This window comes from Lampris incognitus, chromosome 12 (genome assembly GCF_029633865.1).
Source record: "Lampris incognitus isolate fLamInc1 chromosome 12, fLamInc1.hap2, whole genome shotgun sequence".
NCBI classification, from domain to species: Eukaryota; Metazoa; Chordata; class Actinopteri; order Lampriformes; family Lampridae; genus Lampris; species Lampris incognitus.
The window spans coordinates 31,482,047-31,497,788 of NC_079222.1; the positions used below are offsets into that span (position 1 = coordinate 31,482,047).

Below are 15,742 nucleotides of genomic sequence, written 5' to 3' on the forward strand. Positions count from 1 at the left end.
CCTTCAAAACTAGATGCGTGAACGGCCCAGGACCGGTACATCCAGCTGCTGCGCCTGCAGGGTCATCTGAGGCCAGCCAGCCACCTGATGACGACACAGTCGGTTTGCACAACCAAAAATAGTCTGATCAGCTTGTCAAACTCGGTCTCAGGGAGGATGTTTTGTGTGCTCAGTGGCCTGGCCATGGGTCTGCCCCAGAATGCACCTTACACATAAACCATCCTTATCTTATATGACACGGTCCAACTCTTAAAGCACCTTGTTGCTAAAACCATGTTGACTCATTTTCTACCCGGTGGCCGGGGCACATAATTATGTACACTGCAATGAGAGAACAAACATGTAACACACATCTGCACTTGGTAAATAAAAAGGAATGGCCTCCGGTGTAGGGTCAATAACCTTTAGTTAGTGATCACCATTACAAAATGAAAACCAAATACAAACACGTCATTACAGCAAACGGTTTGATTTGGAATTTCCCACTTGAAGCCTCCTATATTTATATCGTATTCTCTAGCAAAGCAATTAGCCAGCAGCAGCATGGGTTCATGCCACGAAAGAGCACCACAGATGTGATGTTTGCTTTGAGAGTTTTGATGGAGAAGTATAGAGAAGGCCAGAAGGAGTTACACTGTGTCTTTGTGGATGTAGAGAAAGCATACGACAGGGTGCCGAGAGAGGAGGTGTGGTATTGTATGAGGGAGTTGGGAGTGGCAGAGAAGTATGTAGGAGTGGTGCAGGATATGTATGAGGGCAGTTTGACAGTGGTGAGGTGTGCGGTTGGAATGACAGATGGGTTCAAGGTGGAGGTGGGATTAGATTGAGGATCGGCTCTGAGCCCTTTCTTGTTTGCAATGGTGATGGACAGGTTGACGGACAAGATCAGGCAGGAGTCTTCGTGGACTATGATGTTTGCGGATGACATTGTGATCTGTAGTGAGAGTAGGGTGCAGGTTGAGGAGAGCCTGGAGAGGTGGAGGTATGCACTGGAGAGAAGAGGAATGAACGTCAGTAGGAGCAAGATGGAATACCTATGCCTGAACAAGAGGGAGAAAAGTGGACTGGTGAGGATGGAAGGAGTAGAGGTGACAAAGGTGTATGAGTTTAGATACTTGAGGGCAACTGTTCAATGTAATGGAGTACAGAAGGGAGGTGAAGAGAGTGCAGGCAGGGTGGAGTTGGGGGAGAAGAGTGTCAGAAGGGTACCAGCAAGAGTTAAAGGGAAGGTTTACAAGATGGTTGTGAGACCAGCTATGTTGTATGGTTTGGAGACAGTGGCACTGACGAAAAGACAGGAGGTGGAGCTGGAGGTGGCAGAGTTGAAGATGCTAAGATTGTCACTGGGAGTGACGAAGACGGACAGGATTAGGAACGAGTATATCAGAGGGACAGCTCAGGTTGGAGGAGTTGGAGACGAAGCAAGAGAGGCAAGACTGAGATGGTGTGGACATGTGTGGAGGAGAGATGCTGGGTATATTGGGAGAAGGATTCTGAATATGGAGGTACCAGGGAAGAGGAAAAGAGGAAGACCAAAGAGGAGGTTTATGGATGTGGTGAGGGAGGACATGCAGGTGGCTGGCGTGACAGAGGAAGATGCAGAGGACAGGAAGAGATGGAAATGGATGATCCGCTGTGGCGCCCCCTAATGGGAGCAGCTGAAAGTAGTAGTAGTAGTAGTAGTGGATATTTATATCTGTTTTTTTCTATTTATTGTAATGTAAACTGGGAAGTTTTATTCTCAGATTAATGCTTATGATATATAAAAACTACTTCTAAAGTCAAAGGTGGGTAAATTGAATGCAGCCAGAAAAGCACCAAATAAAATGCAACTTGATTGATTGATTGATCGACTGATTGATTGACTGATTGATTGATGGGTTTATTCTCCAACACACCACAGAGCCAAACATTCATCCAGGAGCGGTTCACAGTGACGTCAGTGATCGTCTGTTATATAGAACCTCCCGTTCACGACCCCATACAGGTTAAATAATGTTACCTTTCCTCTCAGCGCCGGTAATGTGAGCCGCGAGCAGCGCAGTAGGGAGGAACACGGAAAGCCCTGCGCCCCGCGAACCTGCGTGCGCAGGCTGTGACTCAGCGGCCGGTGAGGGAGCTCGGGCCTGTTCAGGGCTGTATGAACTGGCGAGATCCCGCTCTCGTGACCGGGCCGTCCGGCGAGGCGTCTGATTGGCTGCTGGCTGGGGGTGGGGCTTTCTGGGGCCGGCCTGTGGAACCGTGCCATGCTGTGGAGAGACTCCTGCGCCGGTTGTTGTGGAGGGACGCGGGTCCACCGCCATGTGAATGTTTGATCCTTTCTGTTTGCTTGTTTGTCCAAACCTTTGCGTAGTTGTCGCACTGCGGTTAAGTTGTGTGCGAGAGGCAATGTTCAAGTTTCAATGTTCAAAATGTAAGGTCAAAAAAACACCGTTGGGACACGCCAATTATGTGTTTTCGAGAGAAGATAGATGGCTGTTGCAAAACTCATATGGTGACCTGAGATAAAGCTGCGCGGGATTTCAGCTGTGCAGTGATAGGCAAGCTGCGTCTAACGCCACAAGGGTAAATGGAGGTGATCAAAAGACTGATAACTAGTGAAATGGACGGCAAATGACCCCCTTGAAGACAAACCCTCTCATATTAATCCACGATGAGCTGAAGTTTCAGGTTATCAGAATGCTGGCGTCGTTACTGTTAATTTAATCTCCTTCTATGAACTCACCCATCTGATCTGAGTGCGCGTCGCGTCACTCATATTTAAATATATATATATAGTAACGTGCATGGATAAGTTGGTCCTTCACTAAGGAGTCAACTATTTTAGTCGACTGGTTAACGTTATCGCTTGCGGTGTGAGAGCCACGGGTTCGCGTCCCGGATGCGGCGAATAAATATATATATAGTATATATATTTATTTATTTTAATTTCCCACCTTTTTGTCTCTTTCCCTCTTCCGAGCCGTCCCTGTTGCCTGTTGCTGCTCCACCCCCTTTGCCAATCCGAGGAGGGCTGCAGACTACCACATGCCTCCTCCGATACATGTGGAGTCGCCGGCCGCTTCTTTTCACCTGACAGTGAGGAGTTTCACCAGGGGGACGTAGCGCGTGGGAGAATCACTCTACCCCCCTTTCAGTTCCCCCTACCCCCGAACAGCGCCCCGATCAACCAGAGGAGGCGCTAGTGCAGCGACCAGGTCACATACCCACAACTGGCTCCCCACCCGCAGACAAGGCCAATTGTGTCTATAGGACGCCCGACCAACACAGGGATTCGAACCGGCGATCCCCGTGTTTGTACGCAACGGAATAGACCGCCGCGCCACACGGACACACCTATTTATTTATTTATTTATTTATTTATTTATTGTCTTGACCTGTCGGCCTGTCCAGGGTGTCTCCCCACCTGCCGCCCAATTACTGCTGGGATAGGCTCCAGCATCCCGCGACCCCAATTGGGATGAGCATATATATATATATATATGTGTGTGTGTGTGTGTGTGTGTGTGTGTGTGTGTGTGTGTGTGTGTGTGTGTGTGTATTAATAACACAAACTGGATGTGGGGACAGATGTTGTGTGTATGTCAGATGTCAGCTGTGGTGATGTGTCACTTCTGTTTGGTTTGATCTCTGGTCTGAGCTCTGCAGCAGCAGCAGCTGCTACCCCCGACACACACACACACACACACACACACACACACACACACACACACACACACACACACACACACACACACACACACACACACACACACACAGCAGCAGCAGCTAACACCTCCTCACGGTACCGTACGCTACACATATTAACACACCTCAGTTTATCTAAATAAAAGTAAAGGTGAAAAAAGAGGAGATAAGGCGAAGACAGTAAATCAGTCTACTGTTTTCCCTGTGTAGGTTTCTCCTTTGTTCTCTGTCTTTCATCTCTTCACCATCACTGACTTATCACAGCCATAACGCTGTAAAACCACCACGCATGTGCCAAGTGGTGCCTCAGTGTTGGGAAACAAAGACCTTTGAAACGGACATTTGAAATCATCTTCAGCTCACTTTGACAAAACAGGTGAGAACAGGTGAACGCGCTCAGGCGCTGCTGCGGCGGGGGATCAGGCAAGAAAGAATTAGGGATAAAGTAAAATTAACACGTGCACACACACAACCAGCCTCTGCAGCCAGGCTGCAGACAGACGGGGGGGGGGGGAGTTCAGCTTACTGGCCTCTGTGTTTAGGAATCTCGAGTGGACGGGTGACTCCTCAAAGGCAGCATTAAATCACCCATGACAAGAACCGCTGGATCCAGTGACAGGCCTCAACACAACTATTGTGTCCAACAATACAAGCTGCCCACTGGAGTCATGCTACATGTGTGTGTTTGCATGTGAAGTGCATGAGCCCTGTCACCCAGCTCCACACCTTATAGGCAGCACTTATGGGGGGGGGGGGGTGCACAAACCATTTGCTTGAAAGATTATTTGGTTGATTTTTGAAAGATCACATACTCACATCTTGCCCGAAATCTTCATCACATTGAGGTTAGTGATGCACGTTTAGCAGCAGCCGAGTCATCGCAGATTTGGTCTCAGGCGCAAGTCGAACTTCGTTATTTGTCGAATACGTCTAGAAAGGCATCCCAAACAAGTTTCCATCTTTTCTACACACTCCAGGTTAGGGACGCTCCTGGTTAGGACTAGTATTGCGTGTTTAACCCTTAACCCCTAGACCCGACTAGTCCGTAACAATATGTCCCCCCCCCCAAAAAAAAAAAAAAAAAAAAAAAAAAAAGTAAGCCCTGACCAAAGTTTCCTGTATGGATTCTGCACGAGTCTAATCAGTGTCTATTCCTAATACGCCTACAGTACCTCTGTGCACCTGATCCTGCAGAAGTTCTTCTGATCCTGCAGAAACAGGACTATGGGGATGCCGCTATGTCACATAACGATTGTGCTCTCGCAAATTAAAGTGTTCATATTGCAGAGACTCATGCATGCAATATGACTGACAGCTTAAACACGCTTATGTGGGGTGCTGAAGAGAAACGTGTTTTGGACGTTTTGTAGGTGTTCATGAGGTCTACATGTCGTTATTTGTCGCTTCATTCATTGGTGTCTGGTTCACTATGTCATACCTTGTTATCGTTAGATAACTAATGACTCCGCGGGAGTGGTCGTGTGTCCCATATCTGTTCAGCTGACTGCCTCGGTTCTTCACCCCCCCTTCACTCTCTCTCTCTCTCTCTCTCTCTCTCTCTCTCTCTCTCTCTCTCTCTCTCTCTCTCTCTCTCTCTCTCTCTCTCTACTAAAAAAAACCTATTCGGCCATTTTCCAGCTGCTTGTGACTTACTCTCAACTCGTGTCGGAAGTGGGGCGAGAGAGTCTTCCCGGTTTACTTTTCGCCGTAAACGGATCTGAGAAACGCTGTAAGTACACGTGTCATCATCCATCGGTCTGGGTGGACTGCACTTCGTGCATGTCCCAGCCTCTCTTGCAAGTTTGAAGCGTTGCTGTGCTGCATTTGATAGGGTTTCTTTTTTGGGGACAATTGACCGGATTCGTTTCATCGCTGCATTTCACCGCTCGTGCAAGTGCACGCTACGCTTAAGAGACTGCATGTGTTATTTTTACTCTGGAAATGCAGTGTGCCACTGTGCAGCGTTATTATGCCCACTGTGCAACGTTATTATGCAACGGCACTACGCTTGACAACCTACGTGTCAAATGGCTTACATTTCAGTGAGCGACTGTCATAAAATGAATTAGTACTAACAACCCCCCCTGCCAGAAACAGCAGCTTATGTACGCGTCTTAAGCTAGTTTCCTATAACACCCACTAAACTGAAATCCTTCTGCGTTCTCATCGTGAGTTCAGTCGTTTCTATTGGTAAGAGACGTCAGGGTGGATGAGCTGCAGATCCCCAGGTGGACAAATTTTACCCGGCGAATTGACTCGCAGGCTCAAATAAATAGACCTGATTTTTCAGTGTTTTATTCGATGTGTTCAATTCAGCTCCGTAAAGGATGAACCGCACCAGTCCTTTCTATGGAGAAGCAAAGCGCACAGAGCGTAGCCAGACTAGAGTTCTTCACGTTGAGCCTCACAGAAGCAACTTGCCTCAAGACACTTGCAGCCGGTGGTTCGAGACTGGGGTGGTTCAGTTTCCTCTTGTTGAAACGTTAATATTCAAGTCAAGGCCAGGGGCGGTTTGTTCCTTAGGGCGATACGCAAAACCCAAGGAGAATGGGGGAAACGTTTTTTCTGTCATTGTCTACCATTGCGTTGCACTAGCCGTGACTTTTCTAGACAGTTTGTCCTGCCTCTGCATACCAATGGTCCAATCAGCGTCAAGTCGTGTTCCGTGGAGTACCGCCCCTTTGGAGCCGTTTCAATCTGGTTGAAAATCGACTAATTGCTCTGATAGACTTTCATGGTAACGCGATTTTCTTTTCCAACCACAGCCTATGGCTTCCGGGAGAGTTTGCACTAATGTTTTTTCGTCATACCTAATCGGCAGAGCCCTAGAAAGAGAGAGCTGCGTCAACGAGGGGGTCAGAACGCGAGAGGGTCACGTGGTTCATGTAGCCGCCGAATAGTTCCAAACGAAGCTTGGCGGGTCATTTAAAAATGAGCCGCTTAGCCGCGATTTCTGGTAACTACTGTAACCAGTTATTTTGTTGCCCGGTGCGGGATTCGATACGGCGTGTGCTGCATCACAAGGCGACACACTAACCGCTCGGCTAAAGGGTCAGGCCCGTTAGCTAGGGGCTAACGTGTCTTATTAGTAGTTTACACTACTAACCAATATTTTCATATTTTTACATTTATATATAGATATAGACATATTCCAACGTGACACACATTTTATGCGCACTGTTTGGAACTATCCGGGGTTCCCATGATCCGCCTTTGCTGCGGCCCATTGACGTCTACGGAGTTGACGTAACTCTCTCTTTCTAGGGCTCTGCTAATCGGGGCAGCCAGCCACACCTCATTGGCCGCTGCTGTGTGTCGCCGCTTTGCGCCTGCGTGGCCGCCATATTGGAGCCTTCATGATCCGCCGGATGTGGGTATCTGTCCTTGTCACTGCACTAGCGCTTTCTCTGGTCGGTCAGGGTGCCTGTTCGGGGGGGGGGTAACTAGGGGGAATAGCGAGATCCTCCCACGCGATACGTCCCCCTGGCGAAACTCCTCACTGTCCGGTGAAAAGAAGCGGTTGGCGACTCAACACGTATCGGAGGAGACATGTGGTAAGTCTGCAGCCCTTCCTGGATCGGCAGAGGGGGTGGAGCAGCAACCGGGACGGCTCGGAAGAGTGGGGTAATTGGCCGGATACGATTGGGGAGAAAAAAAGGGGGGGTATATATATTGTGGGAGTGCAGGAATGAGGAGACGGAGAGATCGAGTCGAGTCAATTCTGTTTACTCGCCACACAAAACGACACAGATACAGCACCATCTCTCATGGCAACCAGCTAACCGCTAGGTTGCTACAAACATGGCTCCCCCCCTCACTCTAAGCAGTGCCTACGTCAGCACGCTGAACGTCTGCCTTAAAGGAGCAGCAGCCCCCTGGTGAATCTACCCTCATTTGTGTCTCGCCACAATATATAAAAACGTATATTTTAACTGTGCAAGTTATTAAGCGTTATGTGACTACTGAATTCGACAGGTTAAAGTTGTAAAGAAACACAGCTCGACATCCTGTTCAGCATACATCCCGAGTACATCACTGGCTGATGTGTGTAAGTGTTTGCCTATCAACTGATAGTCAAAGTCAAAGAAATCAGAAATATAAACAGCGAAAATAAGCAAAAGAAGGACACAGAGTGTAAAAACCTTGGGTATATCCGCCACATTTTGTTCTGTTCAATGCTTGGTGTTTTATCTTTCACTCTGTTTTGTGCCTGTGTATATTTTGGCAGCTGTTCAATCCCCACTACTGTTTGTGGTGTCTTGCTGCCAGATACCCCTTCCCATTACATGAGTAATATAATGTTGTGTGTAGACTTGCATTGACTATTGACACACTCTTGAGGTTTTGGAAGTGGGTGTGGCCGCGTCTCCGCAAAGTCTTTGTGAGCGTTTGTACTCCAGTTTCTCTGCAACGCTTCACCGAGATGATTACGAAATACCTTCATAGAAGACATCCTGTGCTTGATACACACAGTGTAGCTCTCCGTAGTATCACCAAATACGTTGTACAATGAGTTGAGTCAATTCATTTAGCACCTATAACTTGAGACCGCCCCCCTGGTGAAACTCCTCACTGTCAGGTGAAAAGAAGCGGCTGGCGACTCCACCTATATCGGGGAGGCATTTGGTAGTCTGCAGCCCTCCCCGGATCGGCAGAGGGCGTGGAGCAGCAACCGGGGCGGCTCGGACAATAGGGTAATTGGCCAAGTACAGTTGGGGAGAAAAAGGGGGAAAATACGTTCTTGGGCAAGCCAGAATATACTCTGTGGCAGAGACAATGACATTAGTTCCTATTGCTGATTTGGACAGCTTTGCTATTTCTTAAAGTCTGAAGTGCTCGATCCATGGTTGAAAATATCCAAACTTATTCCAATACTTTCCAAAGAAGCACTTCTCGCCATTGCCCATTCCAACCAATGACAGCATTAGAGAAATCCAAGATGAGTGGTCAGAAGCTCACTGTATGGCTTTTGGATTGATTTTGATTGTAATTTGGCAGCTCTGGACTCACCACTTTTGCCGGTCAGTGGTTGCTGGTTTATTAATATGTTTGCTTTTGTTTTAAATTGCTGTAAATTATAATTGTACAGACAAATATTCTTGCACACACATTCACTCTGTACTTTTGTGTATTCTTCTAACAGGGGGCATGGCCTCCGTAGGGAGAACAGTATGGAGGGTGGTGTCAGCAGTGCGTCCCCCTCCCTCCCCCTCGTGCCAGGCAAGCAGTCGGTCCTACAGCTCAGAATTTACTAAAGAGAAGGATGTTCCCTATGAGCGGACGCTCAAACAAGAGGACGGAGGCTCTGCTGGACCCACTAAACCTTTACCCAGGTGAGTGGGTGACTGTACTGATGATTAGCTGGATGGTGATTGGTGGAAGTTCATCAGGGCCAGATGATGAATTTTCAATCTATTAACATTAACATTTCGTAGGGCTGTAAGAGCATTTGAAATAAAAATGTAAGGTATTCAATTGAGTTTTCCTTGTAAACATCTTGGCTTTTGCTTACGTTCAAAGTTTCTCCCCAAAACACTTTATTTGTGTCCTTGAGGTCTAGCAAACATGTTGAACATATTGCCAACCTCATAAAATATCTGCACAGCTTTTATTCTGAATGTTTTAAAAGTTGCATTGTTTGCATTTAATAATAATAACTTTATTTATATAGCACTTTTCTAAAACAATGCTACAATGTGGCTTTACAAAGAAATAAAACCAGACAAGGCAAAAATAAGAATAAGACCAAATAAGTAGGAATAAAAATAAAAACAGTATGAATAAATAAAAAAACAAATATCAAACATTTGTAAAAGCTTTCACAAAAGTTTTAAGACGAGATTTAAAAGAAGCTAGAGACTTGGTTAGTCTTAGTTCAACAGGAGGAGAGGTCCATTGTGTGGGGGCTCTAAGAGCAAAAGCCCGTTCACCCTTTGTGACAAACCCAGACCTGGGAATAACCAGCAGGGCTCCATCTGCAGATCTTAATGGTTGAGGGGGCGTATAACCCAGTATCAACGATCAATTTCATATGCAAATTTATTGTCACGCCTATTTGCATATGACACCGATCGTTCGTTTCGGTCATTATGCCACTGTATTGTTTATAAGGGTGGGGGTACCTGCAGTCAGTTGAGACTGAAGAGGTCACTTAAACGTTTCTCTCAATAAACGTGTCCAGATGAACTGATTCAACTTTCTTTGATCAGCCTACTGTCATTAAAAATGTAACTTAGACAATGCTAAACTGTGTTATTGTAACCCATAATCTCTTTTCAATTTCCCATTTGAAGGGTTAAAAGCAGATGATATTTTGTTACAGCACAATTGACCTTTCAAGTCAATGTATTCATTTATTTAATCAATTTATTTACCTTTGATTTTCTAATGCTTTCGTTACATTTCATTACATTGATAGAGTCTTCATTGTCCTGCATCCAGCGCTTTACCCATGCCCCTGTCCAAAGGATTTGTGGTTGTGTCAGGGAGGGCATCCGATGTCAATTTTTGCCAAATCATTATGTGGCTTGACAAGGCTGCCATCGGTGCTGTGCGGTGCAGTGCCCTGACAGGGTACTGATGGAAACCATCAAATCTGCTGTGGTGACCCCTGGGAAACAGGGAACAAGCCAAAAGAAGAAGAGGAAGTCTTTATTGTCCTGAAAGAAATTTGTTTTCACGGCCAGTACATGCACAGGAACATACAGATAACTGCACTGCAACGTACAGATATACATACAGATACATAAACACATAACTTTCAAAAACACGTAACATTCACTCACAGATAAGTCTGGCTCTATGCTAGGTCGGCGAGGCAGTTTGTGTAGTGCTGCTATGGCAGAAGGGACAACGATTCTGCCAAAGCGAGCTCTTCTCTATTTCAGAATTCTGCATCTGCGGCCCGATGGCAGTAGTGTGAAATATGGATTGAGGGGGTGATCGGTGTCATTCACTATTGTGAGTGCAAGGTGTGTGATGCTCTGTCGTTCATGGCTGAGAGGTTGGGTGTAGGGGACCGTGGAGGCAGCATGTGTGATCCTGGTAAGAGTGTTTTTGTTGGAGATGGTCAGCATGGTATAGACCCTTTTACAGTTGGTAAACAGTGATCATGTGATTTAGTATGCGCGCACATTTTGGCAGCAAAAAATGGATTTTATTATTTGCGACCATACAATTGTATGCTATAACCTCTTATTTATGCTACAGTATAACTTCTTTTTGTTATGATAGACACTTATGTATTTATCTAGACTCGTTTTATTGCTTGTAGCCACAATCTTCACCTGTTTGCATTGAACGGTCTTTTCCCCGATGGAATATCTTTAGTTTTGCTAGACCTGTTCTGGCAACCCACAACACAACAAGATGACATTTTAAAAATGTAAATATCAGTCGATCAAAAATCCACTTGCACTCTGCACTGACTGGAGACGGAGAAGTTGCCTCTTTTGCTGCCAAAGTGCGCACGCATACTATGCGTGACGTAGGTCATAAGAGGGTCTATAGAAACCGGGGGAACAGTGCAGCAGGATGGGTTGGATTATGCTTTTGTAAGGTAACAACAGGAGGTGGGGGAGGAGGGGGGCAACAGAAGGTGATCTGAGCTTGCGGATGATGTGGAGTCTCTGCTGGGATCGTTTATAGATATCAGTGATGTGTTGCTCAAAGCTGAGTTTACTGTCTAAAGTGAGTCCAAGATAATTGAAGTTGTTAACCTGTTCTACTGCCTTGCTGTGGATGGAGATGGGGTTCACTCCAGCGAGCGGTGTGTTTGGTATGTTAATGACTAGTTCTTTTGTCTTGCCTACATTCAGTTGAAGGTAGTTGTCCATACACCATTGTGTAAAATGAGAAATGGAGTGTTGATAGGCTGCGATGGAGTTATTGTCACTGAGTAGTCCCAGTATGGCAATAGCATTATTATATTCATTTATTAAGTCTACACATATAAGTTTGATGGTCATCAAAATAAAATGAAAAAAAAAACCCCAAAACAAACAAAAACAAAACTCAGCTTAGTTTAAAGTGATGGCAATGAGTTTTATAATGCTTTATAGTTATCATATCTGCCTGGAAGGTTGTGATCACTATAATCTATCTCCACTTGAGTTAAATTGATTGGATAAAAATGTGTGCTTTAATTCTGGACATGATAGATGAATCCAAACAAAGCATCCTCCTGTCAACACGTTGTTGTCGTCTTCTTCATCCTTTTTTTCTTTTTCTTCCTTTTCTTCTTCTACATCTTTTTCTTCTTCTTTATTGTTTTTATCCCCGTGCTCATCTAGTGCACGTGCATCTTAGTGTGTGTGCTAGAAGAACATAATACACATGATATGGGTTTCTTACTGTGCTGTGTAGTTCCACTAGTGGTCATGAAAAGCTTTGGACACCTTTAAGAGACAAAATTAGATGCCATAAAAATACCTTAGAATTTAAAACATAAATTCATCATACAATGCCTGTGATATTTGATATTAAGATGTATGTATTGGCGGCATGGTGGTGCAGTGGTTAGCGCTGCCGCGTTCGAACCCCAGTGTTGTCCAACCTTGGGGGTCGTCCCAGGTCGTCCTCTGTGTGGAGTTTGCATGTTCTCCCCATGCCTGCGGTGGGTTTTCTCCGGGGGCTCCGGTTTCCCCCACCATCAAAAAAGACATGCAAGTTAGGGTTAATACTCCTGTCTGTGCCCCTGACCGAGGGATGGCAAGAAGAACTGGTGGTGGTCCCTGGGTGCTGCACGGTGGCTGCCCACTGCTCCTAGCTACACAGCTAGCATGGGTTAAATGCAGAGCGTAATTTCCCAACGGGGATCATTAAAGTATATATATATATATATATATATATATATATATATATATATATATATATATATATATATATATATAAATATTATCACCAGGGCCCAAAGGTCACTGGCACTATGGGTGAGTTCATGCATTAGGCCGTTTTACCCCCAGTATGGGGTAGCTGCAGCCCCACAGGAGGGTGTGGGAAGAGAAAAGTGGTTGCAAGGAGTTTTTCGATTGGTTAGACTTACACTCAGCAATGCAAGTCTAGCTGATCTAACTTTTCTCAAGACCAGCCTGAACAAAAAAATGAATCATTATATTTATTAAAGACATACACTAAAATGAGTTAATACGACTTTCACCAGCAAGGACCACACCATCAACACGATCTGTTGAAATGAGTTATTCAAGAAAGATGATTGATTTGTGTAGTTCTTGTAGTTCTCCTGCTTACTGACTGTGTTGTGGGGAAGGTTTGTAGGGAATCCACTGTAGCATGTGGACAACGACAGTCCCCCCCCCCCCCAGGGCTCTACGAAGGGGAGGAAGGAGAGGAAGAAACAGAGAGAAATAGGGTGGGGGTGGAGGGGATGCAGAATAAGAGAGCAGAAGAGATGGTGAAGGTTAGGTGGGATCCCCCCCCCCCTTTTTCTCCCAATTGTATTTGGCCAATTACCCCACTCCTCCGAGCCGTCCTGGTTGCTGCTCCGCCCCCTCTGCCGATCCAGGGAGGGCTGCAGACTACCACATACCTCCTCCGATACATGTGGAGTCGCCAACTGCTTCTTTTCACCTGACAGTGAGGAGATTCGCCAGGGGGATGTAGCGCGTGGGAGGATCACGCTATTCCCCCCAGTTCCCCCTCCCCGCGCCCTGACCGACCAGAGGAGGCGCTAGTGCAGCGACCAGGATACATACCCACATCCGGCTTCCCACCCACAGACACGGCCAATTGTGTCTGGAGGGACGCCTGACCAAGCTGGAGGTAACACGGGGATTCAAACTAGCGATCCCCATATTGGTGTTAGGTGGGTATTTATAGGAATGCTAGGAGGGGGGGGGGGGTTGAGAAGTGGTCCTGCTCCTGAAACTTCACTAGATAAGATTATATTCAGTAGCAAGGACCACATCATCAACAAGATGTGTTGAATTGATTTCCCAAAGAAAAATGATTGATGTGCGTAGTTCTTGTCTCTTAAAGGTGTCCAAAGCGTTCTATGACCACCAGTGAAACTATATCGCACAGTAAGAAAAACAGGTACCCATATCATGTGTATCATGTTCTAGCACACACACTAAGACACACGGTGCACTAGATGAGCACAGGGGTAAAAACAATGAAGAAGAAGAAAAAGATATATAAAAAGAAAAAGAAGATGAAGAAGAAGAAGAAGAAGAAGAAGAATGTGTTGACAGGAGGATGTTTTGTTTGGATTCATCCATCAGGACCAGAATTAAAGCACAAAGTTTTATCCAATCAATTTACCTCAAGTGGAGATTGATTATATTGATCACATCCTTTCAGGCAGATATGTTAACTACAGGATTACAAAGATTACAGATTAGATCAAAGATTACAAGTTAATCAGTTATCATATATATGATTATATAGCAGGCAAATTGCCTTCACACACTTTGTGCCATAAACTTGGAGAACGTTACGTTCATCTCACTAATGTGCGCTCAAAGAAGTTTTCACATGACAGCAGCAGCGAGAAAGTGCTTTTTCCCACATGATTTTTTATTTCAGCCCATCATAAATAGGATAACATGATTATTTGTTGAATGAATAATGATCAAAATCAATGATATCGTTGATCGTCTCAATATTCTCTGCTCCTGAGTCTTTGACCCTTATCTTTTCCTGGATTATACTCAGAAACTGGTTTTGATGGAAATAAAGATTTGAAAATAACTTTCTGCAGTTTGAAATAGTTATTAATTGCAGTCATTAGTGATAAAGGCTCATAGAAATACCCAGTGTATAATTGGAATGAATTGTGCATTAAATACCTTATTCTGCAATAGGTTGGCGGTAGATTGCAGCTCGCCACAGAAACATTTATTTGCACCCATGTTTTGTTCACATGTCTTCTGTTGTAGGTCAGCAGATGCAGTGGTGATCGGAGGGGGCAGCCTGGGCTGTCAGACTGTTTACCACCTGGCTAAAATGGGTATGACAAACGTGGTCCTGCTGGAAAGAGACAGACTGACCGCTGGCACCACGTGGCACACGGCAGGTAACTTAGTGTGTGTGGATGGCAGTGAGCACTGGGTGCCGACAAGGAAGGAGTTGCCGTAGTCTAGCTGGGAGATGACCAGAGCCTGGTTAATGCAGAAGCAATGTGTTTCAGGGATTCTTGGGTAAAATATTTTTTCTTGCGGGCGTCTGGGTGGCGTGGTGGTCTATTTCGTTGCCTGCCAACACAGGGATCGCTGGTTCGAATCCCCATGTTACCTGCTGATTGGTCGGGCGTTCCTACAAACACAATTGGCTGTGTCTGTGGGTGGGAAGCCGGATGTATCCTGGTTGCTGCACTAGCGCCTCCTCTGGTCGGTCGGGACGCCTGTTTGGGGGGGAGGGGGAACTAGGGGGAATAGCGTGATCCTCCCATGTGCTACGTCCCCCTGGCGAAACTCCTCACTGTCAGGTGAAAAGAAGTGGCTGGCGACTCCACATGTATGGGAGGAGGCATGTGGTAGTCTGCAGCCCTCCCCGGATCGGCCGAGGGGGTGGACCAGCAACCGGGACGGCTCGGAAGAGTGGGCTAATTGGCTGGGTACAATTGGGGAGAAAAAGGGGGGGGGGTCTATTTATTTTTTCTTAACCGACATTCATTCAAAGTGTAAATTGATGTTTGTGGGGTAAACTAGCCTTTAATCTAGCTGGACCTCAGAGAAGTTCTCACAAGTTCTGGTTTGCATGGGTGGTGCGCAGCTCCTTTGTGAATCTTTATTCGCCACATAGACATGACATGTGAATGAAATTCAAGATTTAATGAAAAAAAACAAAAACAAACACATTAATGTCTTCAGGTTTTATTCCTGGCCCGGTTTTTGCAAATGCTTTTCTTTGGTCAACTTACACAAAATAATGAAGAATAACGGTGTGAGTCGGCTGCCCTGCATCTTGAATTAGATCATCTAAGACCAAATCCAACTAGAGCTGCATAAAAGTCCAGTCAACTAGCAAAATATAGTTATGGGCAACATATATCTTGTCACTTTAAACTCAGACACACTTTTGATTCTTTGAGCAG

The 15,742-nt window shown here is 45.7% G+C and overlaps 1 protein-coding gene across 1 annotated transcript in view; it reads left to right on the forward strand.

Moving 5' to 3' along the window:
* Window positions 1-5,259: 5,259 nt before the first annotated feature.
* sardh (sarcosine dehydrogenase) overlaps window positions 5,260-15,742 on the forward strand; it is a 95,655-nt gene continuing 85,172 nt past the window's right edge. Inside the window, exons 1-3 of the mRNA XM_056290933.1 lie at window positions 5,260-5,416; window positions 8,831-9,020; window positions 14,586-14,722. Coding sequence (XP_056146908.1) covers window positions 8,836-9,020; window positions 14,586-14,722 — 322 coding nt within the window. The 5' untranslated portion in view covers window positions 5,260-5,416; window positions 8,831-8,835. The remainder of the gene's footprint in view (window positions 5,417-8,830; window positions 9,021-14,585; window positions 14,723-15,742) is intronic.